Below are 22061 nucleotides of genomic sequence, written 5' to 3'. Positions count from 1 at the left end.
GGTAAAAGGTCAAGGTCATCCTTCAAGGTCTAAGGTCAAAAATACAAATTCAAGGGAAGTAAAAAACTTTAAAGGGAGATAATTATTAAATATTGAACATAGCAACATGATATTTGGCATGCATGTGTATCTCATGGAGCTGCACATTTTGAGTGGTGAATCTACAGTCACGGTAGTGGCTTTTAATTATTTGCTACTAACAATAGAGATTAGTTAGAAACAATTATTTTCAAGGGAAGTAATTTATATAATTATAAATCTCAGATTATATATTTCCTTACCAAGAATTTAAGTTCTTTTGACAGTTACTGTACTGATTTTTTATTTTGATTATTTATAACTCAAATGATTGATTTGTCAAAGGTTTTTTTAATGATATAATTTTCATTTCTTTCCTGTACTAATTTGTGAAAGGTAGGGTTCATTACATACCTGTGGACTTATGTCCATAGATATATGATGAACTCTGGCTATGATCTCTTTGATAAACCACAGACCTTGGTTGTCAGTGATGTCTGACTTGGTCATTTTTGACTGTGTACAGACTTCCCCCCCCCCAGGTTGGATTGGACAAAATCCAAGGAAAGTTATAAGCTTTAAAGGGAGATGATTTCTATACCTGCCAAATGATAAATAGAAATTTTATTTCAAAGCGGCGCAGTAGGGGGCATTCTGTTTCTGACGAACACACCTCTTGTTAAACATATAAAACTTACTAAACCTGTAAAATTCTCTGTGTTTTTTCAAAACATCCAGTCCTACCTAGGAAGCAGCATTGGCTTGTTTATTAATGCATCTCAAAAACGAGCTGGTGCCAGTTATTAATGGCCATGTATAAGACACGTGAGTTTCATTTAAATGGACATGAACAAAAACCAATTTTCTAAATGAACTTCATTATTTTAATTTGTGAAGTATTTACCAAAGCTGTTCTTTACAAAATTTGTATTGGAAAATTGAAGTAAATTTCTTTTTTTTCTTAATAAAATGCATTAACTTATTTTTGCTGAGAGTGTTCTGGTTTATCTCAAAAATTGTATACAGTACACTGTACATATATAATTAAGTGTCTAATTAAAAAATTGAAAAAAAAGTTCATTTTAGTAAGTGAAGCTGGAAGTTAGGAGCTGTTTGAAGCTCAATTATTTGAAATGTTGGGATCCTAAATAAAATCTTTGCAATTATTTCAATTGCAGCTATGACAAAGTGGCTGCCTTCATGGCTGAAGAAAGATTGGAAGACATCCACAGGCGCTCCAGTCATTAACAGAGAGGATTTTGAAGCCCTTATTCACCATAGCAAGGGAATAAAAATTCACTGGGTATGTGCAGTTTGTTAGTTGTATTTAAAGACTATTTTTGTGAAACAATAGTAAACATTTCATAATTAATTGAAATTTTATAAAGGATTGTATAGCAAAGTTAAATTGACCAGCCACTTGCAACATAATTAAGTAGCCGCTTTTCCTGTAAATTCAGTCTTTAATTTATAGTTAATGAGCCAAACTGCAAGAAGCACTTCTGAATTGTAGCCATTGCATTATCAAAAATTTTCCATATTAATTGTGTTTGCTCTCTAAGATGATTTTTGGTCAATAACTATAGTTTATATAAACCAATTGTAATGACACTTTGCATAAAGAAAGCATGTTTAAAGAACAAGCTTGACATTGTATTTGTGTGTAGGAAGTTTAAAATGGAAACCAAGCTTTGGATTGTATACATGGTTGGTCAATGTCACTGTTACTAAAAATTTAACAGCTGCTTCTGCTCAATAGCTTAAGTTTTGATGTAGGTGTAAGCTTTCCTGCAGACCTTGCCTCTGATTGCATTTGGGGCCTTTCAGGGTAAGGTCAAGGTCACTATTACTAGCAGGGCTATAGATAACTTTTGGGGTATATTGGGTAATCAACCCCCTGTTTTTGACAACAATAAGGTTTTTGTAAATTCAATAGAGTTTTAGCAAAAATTTTCACCCCCTACTTTTGAGCATAATTGGGTTTTTCACTCCCAATTTTTTAACTCAATTGGGTAATTTAGGGAATGACATATATAATATAATAAAAATCTACTAAGGTTACTATAATTTTTATACAAATGGAATTAAAAAAGCTACCTGTACATAACTACAAACAATTACTGAATTTCTTATCAAAGTTCATTCATTTTTGCTTTGAATAAGATCGAGTTAGTGAAATCGCTGCACAATTGATGAAGTTATGGCTGTTCAAAGCAATGCATCCCGTATTCGGGTCATTTTGAGTTGAATACCTTGAAAATGAAAGTAGAAAACGGACGGGTCAACGAATAATTACATTAATGCCCTAAAAATTGAAAGCCGCTGGAAAGACTGCCTTCTTTTCTTCATAGGACGCTATATTAACTATCCGGTACATTTTTGTACGGAAAATAACCAGTCTCAAAAAAATATGCCCGGTGTTCGTTAGAATTGCGTTTCATGACGCAATGTTTTTTACGGGAATTACGTTATAAAATTTGTATATAAGTTTTTGTACGCTTTATCTTGCATTTAATTACGTTTTTGGTTATTTCAATTGCGTAATAATGCAAATACGCTTGTTATCTATAGCCCTGTACTAGAAATAGAAAAACAGTTTCCACTGGATAACTTTACTTTGGATGGAAGTATTTCATTTCAAGTATTGTGTGTAGGTTGCTATTACGTGTATTTATATTGGGGATTGCATTTTGGACCAGTCTCATAAATGTCAAGATTTGAGTTGCTTGAAATAAACAAACAGTTTCTGTTCAATAACTTGAGTTTTGATAGAGGAATATGTATTATGATGAAATTGTGTATGTGGTTAGATTACCTTTACTAACTTGCAAATAAGTTATTTTAATTAATAAGATTAATATGTTAAACTTTGAAAACCTTGTTTCAACGCATTGCCATGTTTCTTCTTAAATCAATTATTATCTGTGTGATCATTAGCAGATTACTGTAACCCATACATTAAATTGACAATTGTTTTGTGACAAATTGACACTCTTTATAAAAACAGTGTTAATTTTATATATGTAATTGTTCTGTTGTTGTTCAGAATCATGTGAGGGGTCACCAGGGTATCCATGGCAATGAGGAGGCAGACAAGTTGGCTGTGGCTGGTGCCAATAAACCCTATGTGTGGGGTGATGAGTGCTCCTGATATGGGAACCAGCAAAACAGTTTATAAACTTATAAGTGAGCCTGCCTTTTGAAAAATGGGGTTAAATGCATGTGCATCAAATGTCTTCCCAGATTAGCCTGTGCATTCTGCACAGGCTAATCCGGGATGACACTTTCAGTATGAACTGGATTTTTGCATGAAAAGGATTTCTTCAAATGAAAATACAATAGAAAAAAGTGTTGTTTCTGACATGCTAATCTGGGACTACACTTTTGCACATGCATTTAGCCCAGTTTTGCCGATAGTGTTTCTTGGTATCAGGAAAGCTTTAGTTCCGAATGACTTAGTCAGCTTACAAATTGCAATATTGCTTTTACTGGATCAAAACATTTCACTAAAATAGCAGATTTGGTGACAAAAGAGCTTGAATACAGGTTGAACTTTGTTTTGGTATCACCTTTCAACTATTAATATTTCAGATTGATTTGTGTCACATGTTATAATAAATTTATATTCGGATTTGTCTGTTACTTAGAAATCATGATGATGTTATGTATGAGCAGTGCTATTTGTGAACAGGGGTAGTAGCAAAAGATCTTAAAATTTATAGGTATTGTATGAAGCTTAAAAAGGCCAAACCTTCAACATTATTGCTGTAAGATAATGCCTAGAAATTCCAACACTTCTCTGACATAATTATGATTAAATGCATATTGTTTAACCCTTTACCACTAAGATACATACTTTGACGCATTGGTAGTCCCTTAGGAAGTCATATTTAATTTAAGACCTTTTTAACAGATTCAAGTTTTTGAGGCTTCATTTCAAGCTCTTAGATACTGATGAGCAGCAAACAGCATAAAACCTGAACAGACTCCGAGTTACTTGCGGGCTGTTCTGGTTTCATGCTGTTTGCACATGGCCATTTTCACTTTGCTTTTAAGTGGGAAAAGGTTAAAGCTTAACCTCTGAACACTACATATTATTGTTGTTGTTTTTTCATGCTGATCACTATTGTTATTTACTCTGATTATTTATTAAACTTTTTGGACAAATGGACACAGTATGCAATTAGACCAGGGTGTTGTTATGAATAAGAATTTTCATTTCAGTATCAAGTTTGAAAACATGGATATTTTTCCATACATTTTTTGATTTGCTGACCTATGTCAAACTATGGTGATGAGGTTGTTATTGCTTTGTTCCTTTTGATATTTAATCTAGTTTTTGAGAAATACATGTAAAAATTTAAATGTTTGTTTAAAATATATGTGTTTTCTGAAAATAAATTATTTCATGACATAATTTATTGTTGTTTATTGTTCAAAAATTTGTATTCCCAGGTATATGTTGTTACCATAAAAAAACCACGGAATTATGGTGGTAAGAGAAAATTTACTTTCAACATTAAAACATGTATCCTGATAAATTGTACATGTTGCTTTAAAAATAAGAACAACTAAAATGTTTTTAGATAGAAATCTGTATATTACAGTATCATGGACTTGAATGTACATTCTGTTCTTTAGATAACAGTCCAGCACTTAGTGATAGGATATCATGTTTTGATAACTGTCATAAAATAAACATGACTTTAAACTCCATACTGACCGAGGCATACCATCTTTATCAGTGCAATAATAGCCTGATGTATATTTGTATCAGTCCACAGTGTTGCAGCAAATTCACAACTTAATAGAGCTAAATAATTGGATCTTATTTACGCATTTAATATTTGTATCTTTTAAGTTATTTGTACTACCGTTATATATTATATATAATTAGTGCATAATTGTTCACATTTGGGGATGGAAATGTCTGCTGTGTTCTTGCACCTGTTGATGGCAGCATTTGGCACCCTTGTTTTACACATGCTGAAGTTCAAGGCTACTGCTGATCAGACGCCATGCATTCCTAGAAAATTTGATCAGGTATTGAATATTTGTGGGGTTTTAAGAGCCGTATGCATTTAGCTTTGGAAAAATGTACCTCTATTTTTGCATATCTCACTAGTTTTGTGGAGTTATAAGGGCACTTTAGGGTATTCACATCTATATTATAATAAAGAAAAAATTATTACTCTTTCTGAATCATAAGAACTCTAACCTTGCACGTCTGTTATGCATCAACAAAGTTTATTAATAAGCATTTGCGTATTCAAATTATATTCTTGCACAGTAAAATAAAGATTCTACGTACAAGATGTATTCAATAGGTTTAGAATTTCTTGATATTCTCCAGGATTCAATTGTGTGTGTATGCAATGCCACCTACTGCGATTACCAAGGGATAGAGGGAGGAGGTCTGTTGTTTACATATTATAACACCTTCATGACAACCCGTGATGGACTGAGAATGCAACGAGACATTGGGTCATTTGACGATGGAGTTAAACCTAATAAATACATCTTTAGTGTTGGCAACGAAACTAAGCAGACAATCATCGGGTTTGGTGGAGCTTTCACAGACGCAGCAGTGTTGACGATGAATTCTCTGTCTGCAGATGCCCGCAGGAATCTTATCAATTCCTATTACGATCAGCAAGGCATCGAGTACAATCTGGGAAGGATTCCCATGGCTAGTTGCGACTTCTCAACACATATTTACTCCTACGATGATGTTGATGGTGATTTGAAACTGGAGAATTTCAAGCTGGCTGATGAGGACATAAAATACAAAATTCCCGCCATTCTTGACGCTATCAAAGTCAGTAAGAGGAATGTTTCCCTTTTTGGAAGCCCATGGAGCTCCCCAGCCTGGATGAAAACCAACGGCAACATGACCGGAAAGGGGCAGATCAAAGGGTCACCTGGCGGGGAGTACTTTAAAGCTTGGGCAAATTATTTTGTAAAGTTTATACAGGCTTACAAGGCACAGGGTATCAATATATGGGGACTGACTGCCCAGAATGAGCCCAGTGATGGCATGATATCAGGTTTCGCCTTCCAATGTTTGGGCTGGACCCCCGAACTCCAGAGGGATTTCATCTCCCAGGACTTGGGACCGGCCCTGGAAGCCAATGGCTTGGGTGACGTTAAGTTGATGATCCTTGATGACCAAAGGGTGTTTCTACCATATTGGGCGGAAACTGTCCTTAATGATCCAAACGCTGCAAAATATGTTTCTGGGATCGCAGTACATTGGTATGAGGACCTGGTTGTTCCTACATCGGCACTGGATCGTACGTACAAGAAGTTTGGAAATAATTACTTCATTCTGAACACAGAAGCGTGCGAGCAAGACATTATCAACAAGAATCGGTCAGTGCTGCTAGGCAACTGGTACCGTGGTGAGCGTTACTTCACGGATATAGTCCAGGACCTTAAACATGGAGTAGCGGGCTGGGTGGACTGGAACCTGGCGTTAAACATGCAGGGAGGCCCGAACTGGGAGAACAATCGGGCGGACAGTCCAGTTATTGTCAACGCTGATAAAGGAGAGTTTTACAAACAGCCAATGTTTTATGCCATGGGGCACTTCAGTAAGTTCGTCCGACCTGGTTCTAAGGTCATTTCCCACGTGGACAATCTTCCAGGCAGTTCGGATCTGCAGGTGATATTTGTAGAGCGTGAAGATAATTCTATCGTGGCAAACATGGTGAATATTAACGACCAGGAAGTGTATAACATTACTATTACAGACTCTATGGTGCCAGGATATCTGAACTACCAAATACCTCCAAAAAGTTTCGTCACTTTCATATGGTATAGAAAGTAACCAAGTGCTTATTTGGTTAGCAACGATACTTTGATAATTTATTTTAATATTAACACAAACTGTCACGTTCTTTTTTCACTGCCAAAATGTTAAATTTAATATAATTCTTGATAATAGATTATCTTGTAATAGCAATACAATCTTACTCAATACATGTATATACTAAGATTAAAAGCAGTTAAACCTGTGTTTACTGAACTTGTTAAAGAGTTGGTCCAATCAATGAACTGGTGGATAATTCACCTATAATAACAAACAAATGTACAAGTTTGCACACATATATTGTATTCTGAAAATAACACAATCATTGTTGCTCTTTTAACATTCTTGCAGATATGCAATATAATGTTAAACATATTTAATGCACACTTGAAAATGGGCCATGTGTTTGCAGCCCCTTGTCTCTTGGCTTGATAAAGCTGTGATATTCATAATTACTAGGTCATGTAAACTTTGTTATCATCTCTTTACATTTTAGATTAAACTAGCATGTTCTATCGTGGTCCTTGTACATGGTCCGCAAAAATTACTTCTACCTCATTCATTTTTTCGCGTAAAGCAAGTGTTTGTATGTATAATGTTAACCCTTTGTTTAACAAGTATGTTTTTTAATACTGCTTAGTGGCTATCCATGTTTTATTTCTTTGTGATACCATTCAATATTAAAAAACTAATGTCAAAATTTCTGTTGTAAATTTATTTTTGTTCAAACTCCTAGCAACATATTAGCATTCTTTCTATACCGGTTAACAGTAACCGGTCTGATGTCATAACTAAAATATTGTATTATGATGAGCAGGAACTGAAAGGAGCTCTGCTTGGAACATGTTTAAGATTGTAATTATGTGAACTATTAAAGGGGCCTTTTCACAGATTTTGGCATTTTTTAATTCATTCATTAAATGTTTTATATTGATAAATGTAAACATTGGATCGTAAAGGCTTCAGTAAAAAATCAAGAATAAAATTAAAAAAAGGAAAAGAACATTGTCCGGAGCAGGTTTCGAACCAGTGACCCCTGGAGTCCTGCCCGAGTCCTGAAGTAAAAAATGCTCTAGCCTACTGAGCTATTCCGCCGAGTACACATACTTGACGTATTTTATACCTTATATAAGCAATCTTCGTAGTTTCACAAAATTTAACGACAAAAACAGAACTCTCCAAATTATTCAATCGTTTCGCGTTGCAACGCTTTATAATTTTTAGGTTTTAAAATCGTCAAAAGATGCATATAATGGCTATATTAGACCATGGTAAATGTTCAGTATTACTGTTTCCTCACAAATATCATAACTAAAACGAAAATTTGCGAATCTGAAACAACTTTTTTCAATTTTGTCAATTTACCAAAGCGTGAAAAGATCCCTTTAAGAAACGAAACTATTGCCAAGCAATAAAAGTCCCCTACCTACGCAGGATCTACCATTTTCAGCAATATTTGTAGTTTATTTGTTGCCACAGCAACCAGAATTCTTTACGTAGGAACAAAATAATATGACGTGCATAATCTCCATATTGCCATCTATCCCTGTTTCAAGTTTCATGAAAAAATATGAAGAACTTTTAAAGTTATCACAGGATCTACTATTTTCAGCAATTTCTAGTCTATTTGTTGCCATAGCAACCAGAATTCTTGATGTATGACCAAATGAAATGACGTGCATAATCTCCATATTGCCATCGGTCCATATGTCAAGTTTCATGAAAAAATATGAAGAACTTTTTAAGTTATTGCAGGATCCAGAAAAGTGTGACAGACAGACTGACAGACTGACAGACACACAGAGCGCAAACCATAAGTCCCTCTCAGGTTTCACAGGTAGGGGACTAATAAGGCTCTTAAACCAACATGCTCAACGTTTCATGAAGATTAGGCAATAAACAAGAGTTATATAGAGAATATTTGTTATACCCCCACAAACGAAGTTTAGGGGGGTATGTAGGAGTGAACTTGTCTGTCGGTCGGTCCGTGTCCGCTCTCTAATTCAAGTAGTTTTCATCCGATCTTCACCAAACTTGGTCAGAAGTTGTATCTAGATCATGTCTAGGCCAAGTTTGAACATGGGCCTTGCCGGGTCAAAAACTAGGTCACGGGGTCACTTTGTGCGTTTTAAACATTCAGCATGTTGTCCGCTCTCTAATTCAAGTAGTTTTCATCCAATCTTCACCAAACTTGGTAATAAGTTTTATCCAGATGATCTTTAGGCCAAGTTTGAACATGGGTCATGCCCGGCCCAAAACTAGGTCACGGGGGTCACTTAGTGCGTTTTTTAACATTCCGCATGGTGTCCACTCTCTAATTCAAGTAGTTTTTATGCGATCTTCACCAAACTTGGTTAGAAGTTTTATCTAGATGATCTTAAGGCTAAGTTCGAACAAGGGCCATGCCGGGTCAAAAACTAGGTCACAGGGTCACTTAGTGCGTTTTAAACATTGAGCATCAGGTGTCCACTGTTTTTTGTGAAGACAACAAGCTAAATATTCTGTGTCAATGCGGCATGTGGGGGTTTTTGTCACGTCTGTGACAAAGCTCTAGTTGGATTTAGTGGACTATTGATTTTAAATCATGAGTGATCATAGAAAAAATATTTGTTTCTATGATCAACAGTGAATTATTATTTTATTTTATACTTACACATGATTGGTTTTATACTTTTGCTGAAATAATGATGACATTACGCAAGGAAATCAACGTCATTGCTGATTTACACTGTGAATTTTCACTGTTAGAAACAGAAATATATCAGTTTTAATATACTGATATTTCTCTATAAACCACCGGAAAGCATAAAATAAAGAGTGTGTTTAAAACCATAACCCAACCACGGTGCCTATACCACGTGACTTTTTAAGATCTGTGTTGGGAGAATAAAGCGCGACCTAGATAACATTTTTAAGTATTTTTTTTTTAAATATTTCACCATTTTTAATGGGATAAAGTAGAGAGCCCGCTCATTCGTAATAGCTTTCTATAGGTATCATGATTTTTTAAAACAAATAAGTATTTTTTCAGTAAAGTGCAACCGTGTGTTTAAATGGTTAGGAAAATGTCAGAACAGTGTGGGAACCTCATATTACAAATGTGCAGTTGCACTTTACTGAAAAAATACTTATTTGTTTAAAAAAATCATGATACCTTAAGAAAACTTTCACGAATGAGCGGGCTCTCCACTTTATCCCCTTACAAATGGTAAAATATTTAAAAAGACATCCTTAAAAATGTTATCTTGGTCGCGCTTTATTCTCCCTACACAGATCTTCAAAAGTCACGTGGCATATAGGCACCGTGCCAACATAAACCAGTCAATTTGAGCTAATTTTTACCTAGTTTTTTACCCCCAAAGACCCAGTTTTATTCTCGGCCAATACATGTTGGGATACATGTTGTACTAAGTGTCTTGAAGTCAACAAGATGTGTTTGTGAAACACAATGTCCCCCTATATGATGTTTGACATTGTAGGATGACCTTGACCTTGTGAAGGATGACCTTGACCTTTCACCACTCAAAATGTGCAGCTCCATGAGATACACATGCATGCCAAATATCAAGTTGTGATCTTCAATATTGCAAAAGTATTCATAAAATAAGGGATTTGGGCCACATATATTTGACCTCTGACCTTGAAGGATGACCTTGACCTTGACCTTTCACCACTCAAAATGAGCAGCTCCATGAGATGCACATGCATGCCAAATATCAAGTTGCTATCTTCAATATTGCAAAAGTATTCATAAAATGAGCGATTTTGGTCACATATAATTGACCTCTGACCTTGAAGGATGACCTTGATCTTGACCTTTCACCACTCAAAATGTGCAGCTCCATGAGATACACATGCATGCCAAATATCAAGTTGCTATCTTCAATATTGCAAAAGTATTCATAAAATGAGCGATTTTGGCCACATATATTTGACCTCTGACCTTGAAGGATGACCTTGACCTTGACCTTTCACCACTCAAAATGTGCAGCTTCATGAGATACACATGCATGCCAAATATGAAGTTGCTATCTTCAATATAGCAAAAGTTATTGCAAAATGTTAAAGTTGGCGCAAACAGACAGACAGACAGACAGACCAACAGACAGACAGGGCAAAAACAATATGTCCCCCACTACTATAGTGGGGGACATAAAAATGTGCAGATAGGCTAGACATAAGGCAACAACACAAGGTCTTCATTAGAATACTTTGCTCAATTTATTTTATTTACTTTCAATTTCAAATAAAACAAATGTTCTTAAAAACAAAACATACATGGAAAACAACTTAAAATATAGGTTTCAAAACGGCAATAAAGCACTTTCATTAAGCAATCTTTGGCTAATATATTAACAAATATATTATTTCTATATTAATTTGAATAATAATTTCTGGTACAAGAAAAGTTGTTGTATATAAATACCTCAGAAAAAACAAGGCTATTGTCAAGCAATATGGTCCCCTACCGGTTCCACCATTGTCAGAAAATCCACAATTTTTTTTTTGTTGTTGCCATATCAACCACAATTTTTGACGTAGGAACAAAATGAAATGACCTGCATAATGTCAATATTGCCATCTATCCATGTTGCAAGTTTCATGAAACAAGGGCTGTTTGTAAAACATGCATGCCCCCCTATATGGGCTATAAGTTGTAGTAGCAGCCATTGTGTGAATACATTTTTTGTCACTGTGAACAGTGGTGGTGGTGGTGGTGGTGGTGGTGGTGTAGTAGTAGTAGTAGTAGTAGTAGTAGTAGTAGTAGTAGTAGTAGTAGTAATAGTAGTAGTAGTAGTAGTAGTAGTAGATGTAGTAGTAGTAGTAGTAGTAGTAGTAGTAGAAGTAGTAGTAGTAGTAGTAGTAGTAGAAGTAGTAGTAATAGTAGTAGTAGTAGTAGTAGTAGTAGTAGTAAAAGTAGTAGTAGTTGTGGCAGTAGTAGTAGAAGTAGTAATAGTAGACATGGTAGAATAGGTGGTGGTGGTGGTGGTGGTGGTGGTGGTGGTGGTGGTGGTGGTGGTGGTAGTAGTAGTAGGAGTAGTAGTAGAAGTAGTAGTAGTAGTAGTAGTAGTAGTAGTAGTAGTAGTAGTAGTAGTAGAAGTAGTAGTAGTAGTAGTAGAAGTAGTAGTAGTACAGGGTTCGCACAGGGCTTGAAAAGTGCTTGAAAACGAGTCCTAGGCTTGAAAAGCCCTTGAACAAAGGTTGGCCTTGAAAAAGTGCTAGAAAAGTACTTATTTCATGTAAAAAAGCCTTGAAAATTGTTATTTTGTTCAAAATTACTTTTATCATCGCCATAAACTTAAATCGTTCTTAAGGAAAATATTACGAAAATTTATCATAAATTCCTTCGCGCAAAAAATGTGTACCAAAATATAAGTTTCGTACACTATTGGGTACGAAACATTAAGTGTACACGTCACAGATTATGTGTACTACGTCAGAGGTTCGCCATTGTGATCAATTTTCGCGAGTAAAAATTCAGCGATGGGGAAGTGTCGTTTCCAACCAGAGTGGTTAACTGAATATTCGACCTGGCGCTACTTTCTGGTCATAAACACCGATGATATGCAGAAAAATGCTTAAATAATTACAACTTATACGATACGTTAACATTCTTTAAACATGAATATTCATGGCGCTATTTTCTGGTCATAAACAAGTGGTCAAAATGACGTTTATCGTTATGTTTTGCGCGAAACTTATGAATGTTCCTTGGAACAGAAAACAAATGACATTTGAAAAGCACATTGTTGGGTCTATATAAAGACCATTGGTGTCGGGGGGAATGGGTGAAAGCGCTTTGAAAAGCCACGATAAAGGGGAAACCCACAAAGAAAACATGAAATTGAGAAGCAAACAGGGGTCCTGCATTGTACTTTTTGGTGAAACAGGAAGGTGCTATTGTTAAAATTGTGCAATCTAAAACAGACATTAACAACAACAACCCTGTGAAATACAAAATGTTATAGTAACTGACTTCTGTTTAAATGAAATGAACTAGTCTGTTTGATGTGAGCATATAAAGAGACAGTGTGTTTGTTTGTAATAACTTTAAAAAGTAAATACATATGTGAGACTCATTGAGTTAAGGATGGATAACATTTATGTGTATGTAATAATTAGAAATAACACAAGTGATTTATTGTGAAATTAGTTTAATGTGTTAGAGCAAATAAATGATATATACTGTGTTAATCTGGCTTGAAAATGCATTTTTTAAAGGAAACAAACATACGGTTCTCGGCCTTGAAAATGAAAATTTGGCCTTAAAAAGTCCTTGAAAAGTGCTTGAATTTAGGTTTGAGATTTTTGTTTGAACCATGTAGTAGTAGTAGCAGTAGCAGCAGCAGTAGCAGCATTACAATACCAATACTTAGGAATGATCAAATGGGAAAAGGTAACCTAGCACTGGCAGTAAATATGGGGCTCATTTACAGGTCAGATTTGGAATCTCTGCTGTAAAATGAGATTTTGAATGAATTAAAGGGAGGCAAATCTGTAATAAAAAGAACATGCATAAACCGTAGTTGTTTCCCTTGTTTTAACCATGCTAAATCCTTAAAATGCCTATTTCCAGTAACTGTGACCATCACCTTTGACCTAGTGACCTCAAAATCAATAGGGGTAATCTGCGAGTCATGATCAATATACGTGTGAAGTTTCATGATCCTAGCCCCAAGCGTTCTTGAGTTATCATCCGGAAACCACCTGGTGGACGGACGGACGGACCGACCGACCGACCAACATGAGCAAAGCAATATACCCCCTCTTCTTCAAAGGGGGGCATAAAAATATTGAGAACTTTTAAAGTTATCGCAGGATCCAGAAATGTGTGACAGACAGACAGACCCACAGACAGAATCACAGACGCGCAAACTACAAGTCCCCTCCGGTGAAACCGGTAGGGGCAAAAACTACACTAATGCAAGAAAAAATAAAATACATTATTTTAATCACTCTCTTATGTACTTACAGTTATTCAATTGAGATTATACTGAATTTGTTAAAAAAAAAAGACGTATGCAGCTAATCAACTTGTTTTCATATTTAAGTTACAAGAACATAACAATAATACATAGAAATACATAACGTGTGTTATCATAAAAACACACTATTTAAACATGATCCAAACAGCATAATTAAAGATACCTGTACAAACTAAGACCAATACATACAGGAATCAATAATGAAGGAAAATAGAAAACTATGTACATTCACAACCTTTGAATGAGATATGACCTTGACTTCTAAGAACAAGGGGTGTTGTATTTGGCATAACAGTGCAACATCACTTCACATTTTGGCATACATAATTTCTTTTTTGATCTATAAACATGCATACACTTTGTTTTTAAAATAGTGTTTAAAATATAAAAATAAATATCAATCTGATACATTACCTAAAACAAAAAATGTACAGTAAAACAACGTTTGCTACAAAAAAATTAATACCATTGAGTAATTTCATTCATTTACATAGGAATTATTAATAATTTGTGATCTTTAGCTGTTATTGCATGTACTGGTAACTGTAGCCAACATAAGAGCTTTATTGTTGATAACTGCATATTATTTTATATTTGGCTATTTCAATATGGAATCAGGAGGCTAGCTTAATGTTTTTTCACATAATCTTCCATCATGAAAGTTTAAATTCAGCGCTTACATTTTACACGCTTTCTGTTGCTGTAACATATTGATTTTTATTTAAGGTGAAAATTCATTTTTTTCTTTTATATTAATGACAACACTGAGTTATTTTATATGTGCGCAGAAAAAACAATAAATTGAAAACTTCTTTCATAAAGTCTTTACCAATTGCCAATATGTACATCTACCTTTTTTACCACATAAGGTCACCTGTACAGTTCACATGTTCAAGATAATTGTCAAAACCTTCACTATGAGAATCATAGTCCATTCTACTAAAAAGTATATTGCAAGCACTCAGACAGAGCAATTCTTATTAGTACACACATTCGGAAAATCTTCAGAAAAATCCCTCTTGAATCACATCAGTGGCTCGCGTAAACAAATTGGCAGTAGACACCCTTTACAGGTAGAAGACAATTATAGGAATGTAGGCAATCAATATGTTTGCAAAATGAACTGAAATCAACAAATCCCAATTACAAAATAAAGTATGCTCCACTTATTTTCAATTAAACTAAATGCTTCACTAATTAATTTCCCAGATATTTTGTGAGATACTGTTCTAACTTGTTATTATTGACCTCAACTATGAACATTTTTTGTTGATACGCACTTTTTCAAATAGGAAATACTAAACCAGTTTTGTAATCAGTTAGCGTGATCGAACTGTGACAACTATCATTATAGACAGTAAACAAAGGAATTATAATTGATTTTACAAAGATAAAGTGGAAGGAACCATCCGAATGACTAGTACACTTCTACATTATATTTTACAAAAAGACACATTTGTAAAGTCATCAGAATAACTAGTACACTTCTACATTCTGCATTATTTAATGACAATTATATAAAGACAAGTTCAAGGTCATATTTCTCACAACCGTAAGCTGATATACTTTCTATAAATATAATTAGTACATGTAAGTAAATATGAAACTATTGTGCATCTCTCACGACATTAAAGACTGATAAATGGCTTTTTCATAAATCAAGACAATGTTTGTCAGTCATTCTAAACTTATGTATATTAGTGCTTATGTATAAAATTAAATATGGTACCAATCTTCAATTCAATTTGATACTGCTCTCACTTTAAAATATCTGCCCATACCTGTTAACCCTTTACCACTTAGATACTTATTTTCACCCATATGCAGTCCCTTAGAAAGTTATTTTTTTTTAAAGACCTTTCTTACTAGATTCAAGTTTTAAAGGCTTAATTTCCAACCCTAAGGTACTGATGAGCAGCAAACAGCATTAAACCTGAACAGACTGTGAGTGGCTTGCATGCTGTTCTGGTTTTATGCTGTTTGCACATGGCCATTTTCACTTTGCTTCTGAGTGGGAAAGGGTTAAACAGAAGGAAAAATAAAGATAAAGACAAACCAAATTGTCCTTCATACTCAACTGATTGTTATAGTAAAACATAGCTACAGATTTTTCACAACCACAAACATTTGGAATGCTTGAAGACATAACAACAGTATATAAACATAAAAGACGTGATACAAATAGAAAGTTCTTTATGAAAGTAAGGTTCTTGTTTACAACATACACAAAATAATTAATTACAAACATATTTATCATGAAAATAAACACAAACAATATATAATAAATATTAGCAAACTATTTTTTTTATTAGAAATTTATATACAATTGCAAGGTAAGGGTTTATCAATGTTTGCTCCTTATACATTGATATATAATCAAAAATGTAAAATCTCTTCTAGCTGAAGTATAACTATAATTCATATTACCAAAAATGTGCGCGTAGTGTGACTGTATGAAATACCCACTGCACACAAAAATATCACTTACAAATGTACAAAAGAATGAGATACTCTCAAAGTACACATAATACTGACCTGTCATCTTAATGGCACTGTACTACTTTACATGAAACACATATCACTATATCTTTCATAATAGACATATTTATGGAAAACACTACAAGGTTGTTCACCAAATTCAAGTTTTCTTTTTATAATTTTTTGACACCTCAAATTGAAGCACTATTATTACTGGCTCTCTGAAAATGCCATTTCCATAGAAGTTGGTTGGCTGTCACATACAGGTATTTATCCAAAACTAAAATAAGCCACCCTATTTTTTCCCTCTTCTCAACAGCTATATGGTGATGAGATGAAGCTACCAGTAAATTGACACAGATAATCACCATACATTCTGGGATTTTCCAATATGGCAAACGGTAGGCATGATGATTTGAACAAGAGATCCAGAGCAGAAAATGCCTAATAACATGCACATATTATGCTGGTATCACTATGCATGTTTAAATGTTCATCCTCTTTTCATTTTTCCTTTTTTCTTTTTTTTTCTTTCTTGTCTGTTGTTATATTTAATTTGTAATCACGCCACTGTATTTGCTTAGTAATTGATTTGTAAATTTGTATAAAACTTTGTTCCTATCACAATTGACAAACTGTACTGTTATAATTATGTGTTGTTGACGATGTACTTTGTACAAGTCGAAATAAACTGTCTGTCTGTCTGTCTGTCACAAAAATGGTCATCAGGATTGACATTGGCTTCTACAAAGTGATTGTTCTTTGTCACAGAGTGAAACTCACAAAGTTATTAAGGAAGCTCCACACTTTTTGGATTAAGTGACAAACATTGGTGTACTATATTCGCTTGTGTTCTTTTGAATATATTTAGATAAACCCAAACTATTATATAACATATGCTGTTTTAGATTGTGATAGATGCTAGATACGTAATGTTACAATGAATCCACATAAACATTATACTCCAGAATACATCAGGGTATATAAGCAGACTAGAAAGCTGAGTCCAAAGTCTTATGAGCAAAAAGAAATCGCCGTTACCATGTAAATGGTCCAGCAACTTGTCCCCAGACAACATGTGTTATCTGCATATGCTTGCACATAATGTACTCACTTATAGAAGTTTATAAAATGTTGGGGAAAAAGCACAAACAACATTACACATGTTTTTGTCTTTGATAAGTATATTTACTCTATGCGAGACTCAAGAACTGTTTTTGTATCCAACACTTTAGCAACAACATCTGTGTCATTGGAAACTGTGCCCAGCAATGGTTCAGTGGTTGAATCCAGTACATCATTCTGGTTCACACTCCGGGATGCCAGTTTTAAATCTGGGGCACTTTTAGTCATTTTCGTGTTGCTATGGATATACTTCCTGTCCAAGCTATCCAGTTTCTGCTGGGAAGTGCTCATACGTTCCGCAGGATTGTGAACACCTCTCTCACCCTCTGAACTCATGTACATAGACAGGAGATTGTTGATACAGTTTCGCTCACTGTCAGACCGTTTCAAAGTGTCCCCATCCCCTGAAGGGTCGTACGTTTGATTCGAAAGTGCCAAGTTCAATTTTGATTCTTCGTTATCAGAGGTGAACTCTGAATGTACTTTGGCCATAGAATCTTTGGACAGCAATGAAAGTCTATCCTTATTAATGGAATCCACTGACTTGCTCAGTTTTTTCTCTTTGTCATCATCAGATTCTGAACCCGACGAATATTCACGCTTTTCGTTAATAACACGTAGATTGTTCTGACAATACTCGCTCACAAACTCGCTGTCTATGACAGAGCAATCCTGTATTGACAGGTCGTTTACATTTTCGCCCTCGAAATGCGTCGGCATGGCACTGTACACATTCTGACCATTGGGAAGAAGCTTGTCACTCTGGTTGCTATAGCGATTCAAGGCTGTCCTCACTGTACAGCCACTGCTGGAGTCCGATATTAGGTAACTATCCAGATTGCTCCGACCTGCAATGATATATAACTGACCATAGAACAGGTATAATTCATTACACGTGTTTGATATTTGACCACTGAGTTTCATTTGAGGCCTCACATTTGACCTCTAATTGTAACCTTGACCTATAAGCTAGAGAAATGTTGTTACACATTACACACTGTCTCCACATGATAAACATTTCTCATGTTTTTTAAAGTCTTTTTAAACTTACAAGATGAATCCTTAGATAACAAGAGCACGGCCTTGCGGGTGCAGACCGCTCAGCTATTTTTCTTTTTAAAGGTGTAGGGACCTATCTCAATTTCAATCACAAAGGAGGGAGATGTGGAGTGGAGAGAGGTGTATAGTGTGGGGGTGTGGTCATTTATTACATTCTTCAAAAAATGCAAAAACAAATATTTATTTTTTTTATGGGGGGGGGGGGGATTCTTGGGTGGGATGGTTGGGACGGTATTTCAAAAATAAAATAATAAAAATAAATATTTGTGTTTTGTAACCATGTTTGAAAAAAACAAGAGATGTGTTTGTCAGAAACACAATGCCCCCTATTGCGGCGCTTTCATTTTTTTTTTATTTACAATTGACCTTGAAGGATGACCTTGACCTTGAACTTCCACCACTCAAAATGCGCAGCTTTATGAGAACAGCGCTTTGAAATATTTTGTTTTGACTTTGACCTTGAAGGATGACTTTGACCTTGAACTTCCACCACTCAAAATGTGCAGCTTCATGAGAACGCCGCTTTGAATAAAAAAAAAAAAGACCTTTGACCTTGAAGGATGACCGTGACCATGAAGGATGACCTTGACCTTGAACTGCCACCACTCAAAATGTGCAGCTTCATGATAACGCCGCTTTGAATTTTTTGTATTTTTTTTTACCTTAGACCTTGAAGGATGACCTTGACGGTTGACCTTGACCTTGAACTTCCACCACTCAAAATGTGCAGCTTCATGATAACGTCACTTTGACATTATTATTTTTTTACTTTTGACCTTTAAGGATGACCTTGACCTTGAAGAATGACCTTGAACTTCCACCACTCAAAATGTGCAGCTTCATGAGAACGTCGCTTTGATTTTATTTTATTTTTTACCTTTGACCTTGAAGGATGACCTTGACCTTGAACTTCCACCACTCAAAATGTGCAGCTTCATGAGAACGCCGCTTTGAATTTAAATTTTTTTTTTACCTTGAAGGATGACCTTGACCTTGAACTTCCACCACTCAAAATGTGCAGATTCATGAGATAGATGTGCATGCCAAATATCAAGTAGCTATTTTCAATATTGAAAAAGTTATGGCCAATGTTCAAGTTTTTTGACGGACAGACACCATAAATTTGCCATTTGACCTTGAAGGATGACCTTCACCTTCACCTTTCACCACTAAAAATGTTCAGCTCCATGAGATACACATGCATGCCAAATATCAAGTTGCTATCTTCAATATTGAAAAAGTTATGGTCAATGTTAAAGTTTTCAGACGGACAGACACCATAAATTTGACATTTGACCTTGAAGGATGACCTTGACCTTTCAACACTCAAAATGTGCAGCTCCCATGAGATACACATGCATGCCAAATATCAAGTTGCTGTCTTCAAAAGTGAAAAAGTTATGGCCAAAGTTAAAGTTTTTTCGGAAGGACGGACAGACAGACTGACGTACTGACGGACAGTTCAACTGCTAGATGCCACCCTACCGGGGGCATAAAAATTATTATTTGGGGTGGGGGTTGTGGGGTATAGTGTGATGAGTTAGATGATCTTTAATTTAAAAAAAAATAATGGGGGGATTGAGGGAGGATTCGGGGGGGGGGGGGGGATGGTTTGGGTGGAGTCTATTGTGGTATGTCAGGTAAGAGTTGTTTTGTCAAAGTATCAATCGAATCTAATCATAAATAAATAAGTTATGGCAATTTAAGCAAAATTTAATCATTTGACCTTGAGAGTCAAGGTCATTCAAAGGTCAAGGTCATTCAAAGGTCAAGGTAAAATTCAACTTGCCAGGTACAGTACCCTCATGATAGCATGAAATTATTTGAAGTTTAAATGCAATAGCCTTGATACTTTAGAAGTAAAGTGGATCTAAACACAAAATGTAACCATAAATTCAAAGTTACTAAGTAAAAAAAGGGCCATAATTCCGTAAAAATGACAACCAGAGTTATGCAACTTGTCCTTAACTGTCCCCTTATGATAGTTTGCGAGTGTTCCAAGTATAAAAGCAATATCTATGATACTTTAGGGGTAAAGTGGACCAAAAAACAAAACTTAACCAAATTTTCAAGTATAAAGGGCCCATTATTCCGTCAAAATGCCAGTCAGAGTTACATAACTTTGCCTGCACAGTCCCCTTACGATAGTTAGTAAGTGTTGCAAGTATGAAAGCAATAACTTTGATACTTAAGGAATAAAATGGACCTAAACACAAAACTTAACCAAAATTTTCAATTTTCTAAGTATAAAAAGGGCACATAATTCTGTCAAAATGCAAGTCAGAGTTATCTAACTTTACTTGCCCAGTCCCCTCATGATAGTTAGCAAGTGTACCAAGTTTGAATGCAATAGCATTGATATTTTATGAGAAAAGTGGACCTAAACGCAAAACTTAACCGGACGCCGCTGCCAAGGTGATGACAATAGCTCATAATTTTTTTTTTTAAATAGATGAGCTAAAAATGCAGTAAATCTGTTTAATGGCCAAATTAAACCTTTTACCTGTAAGTACAATCTTGGCCTATTTGTTAAGGGGATGATTCTTACATGCAACACTTTGTTTTTTGAAGGGAAATATTTGTTGCAAGTAATTTTAATTAATAACAAGACTATTGCCAAGCAATACAAGAGCTTGTCACAGTAGTGCCAAATCCCCGCCGAAATGTGTTTGCTTGTATGACAACATTTGTTTTAGAGAGTAGAATAATATTTGTAAAAACAAATAAAGGGAAATAATTCATTATGCTCTGGACTAAAAATTACTTTGAAATTAAATATAGGGAGATAATTCAAACACTACGGTAGATAGAGTAATGGTTCTTAGTCACTGCACTTCTCCTACTTGCCATCTGTTTATATTTCAAGTTTCAAGTAAATCCCTTCAGTAGATTTAGAGTTATGCTCCGGACAAAAATTTAATTTAAAGTTATATAAAAGGGGAGATAATTAAAAAACTAAGGTAGATAGAGTTATGGTTCTTGGTCACTGCACTTCTCCTAGTTGCCATCTGTTTATATTTCAAGTTTCAAGAAAATCCCTTTAGTAGATTTTGAGTTATGCTCCAGACAAACATTTACTTTTAAGTTATATAAAAGGGGAGATAATTCAAAAACTAAGGAAGATAGAGTTATGGTTCTTAGTCACTGAACTTTTCCTACTTGCCATCTGTTAATATCTCAAGTTTCAAGTAAATCCCTTCAGTAGATTTAGAGTTATGCTCCGGACACAAATTTACTTAAAAATTATATAAAAGAGAAGATATAATTTACTTTTAAGTTGTTTTAAAAGGGGAGATAATTCAAAAACTTAGGTAGATAGAGTTATGGTTCTTGGTCACTGCACTTCTCCTAGTTGCCATCTGTTTATATTCTAAGTTTTTAAAGTAAATCCATTGAATAGATTTGGAGTTATGCTCCGGACAAAGTTTCGGCCAGACAGACAGACGGACGGACAGACGGACAGGACCAGTTACTATATCCCCTTCAAATTTTTTTTTTTGGTGGGGATAATAAGCAAGGACAAATGCACCCACACAAGCACATAAAATCAACCATTGTGACTGCAATATAGCTTTTCATAAGCT

At 35.0% G+C, this 22061-nt stretch overlaps 3 protein-coding genes across 10 annotated transcripts in view; 2 read left to right on the top strand and 1 right to left on the bottom strand.

Annotated features, from left to right (window-relative positions):
- The window catches only part of LOC127861958 (ribonuclease H1-like), a 33709-nt gene extending 29274 nt beyond the window's left edge, over window positions 1-4435 (top strand). For both annotated transcript variants that reach the window (XM_052400735.1, XM_052400734.1), the window contains exons 9-10: window positions 1197-1321; window positions 3065-4435. In XM_052400735.1, the coding sequence (XP_052256695.1) occupies window positions 1197-1321; window positions 3065-3169 (230 nt within the window). In that variant the 3' untranslated portion in view covers window positions 3170-4435. The remainder of the gene's footprint in view (window positions 1-1196; window positions 1322-3064) is intronic.
- Window positions 4436-4771: 336 nt separating this feature from the next.
- On the top strand, window positions 4772-7034 carry LOC127862538 (lysosomal acid glucosylceramidase-like). The gene is made up of 2 exons (XM_052401702.1): window positions 4772-5061; window positions 5372-7034. Exons 1-2 carry the CDS (start codon window positions 4939-4941, stop codon window positions 6845-6847), a joined length of 1599 nt encoding a protein of 532 aa, XP_052257662.1. The 5' UTR covers window positions 4772-4938; the 3' UTR covers window positions 6848-7034.
- Window positions 7035-11027: 3993 nt separating this feature from the next.
- LOC127862112 (adhesion G protein-coupled receptor L3-like) overlaps window positions 11028-22061 on the bottom strand; it is a 93239-nt gene continuing 82205 nt past the window's right edge. For all 7 annotated transcript variants that reach the window (XM_052401093.1, XM_052401094.1, XM_052401091.1 and 4 more), the window contains one exon: window positions 11028-18266. In XM_052401093.1, the coding sequence (XP_052257053.1) occupies window positions 17482-18266 (785 nt within the window). In that variant the 3' untranslated portion in view covers window positions 11028-17481. The remainder of the gene's footprint in view (window positions 18267-22061) is intronic.

The sequence above is a fragment of the Dreissena polymorpha genome, chromosome 16 (genome assembly GCF_020536995.1).
Source record: "Dreissena polymorpha isolate Duluth1 chromosome 16, UMN_Dpol_1.0, whole genome shotgun sequence".
Taxonomy (NCBI): Eukaryota; Metazoa; Mollusca; class Bivalvia; order Myida; family Dreissenidae; genus Dreissena; species Dreissena polymorpha.
The sequence above is the reverse complement of the archived record's forward strand: the minus strand, read 5'-3'. Positions and strand labels throughout refer to the sequence as shown.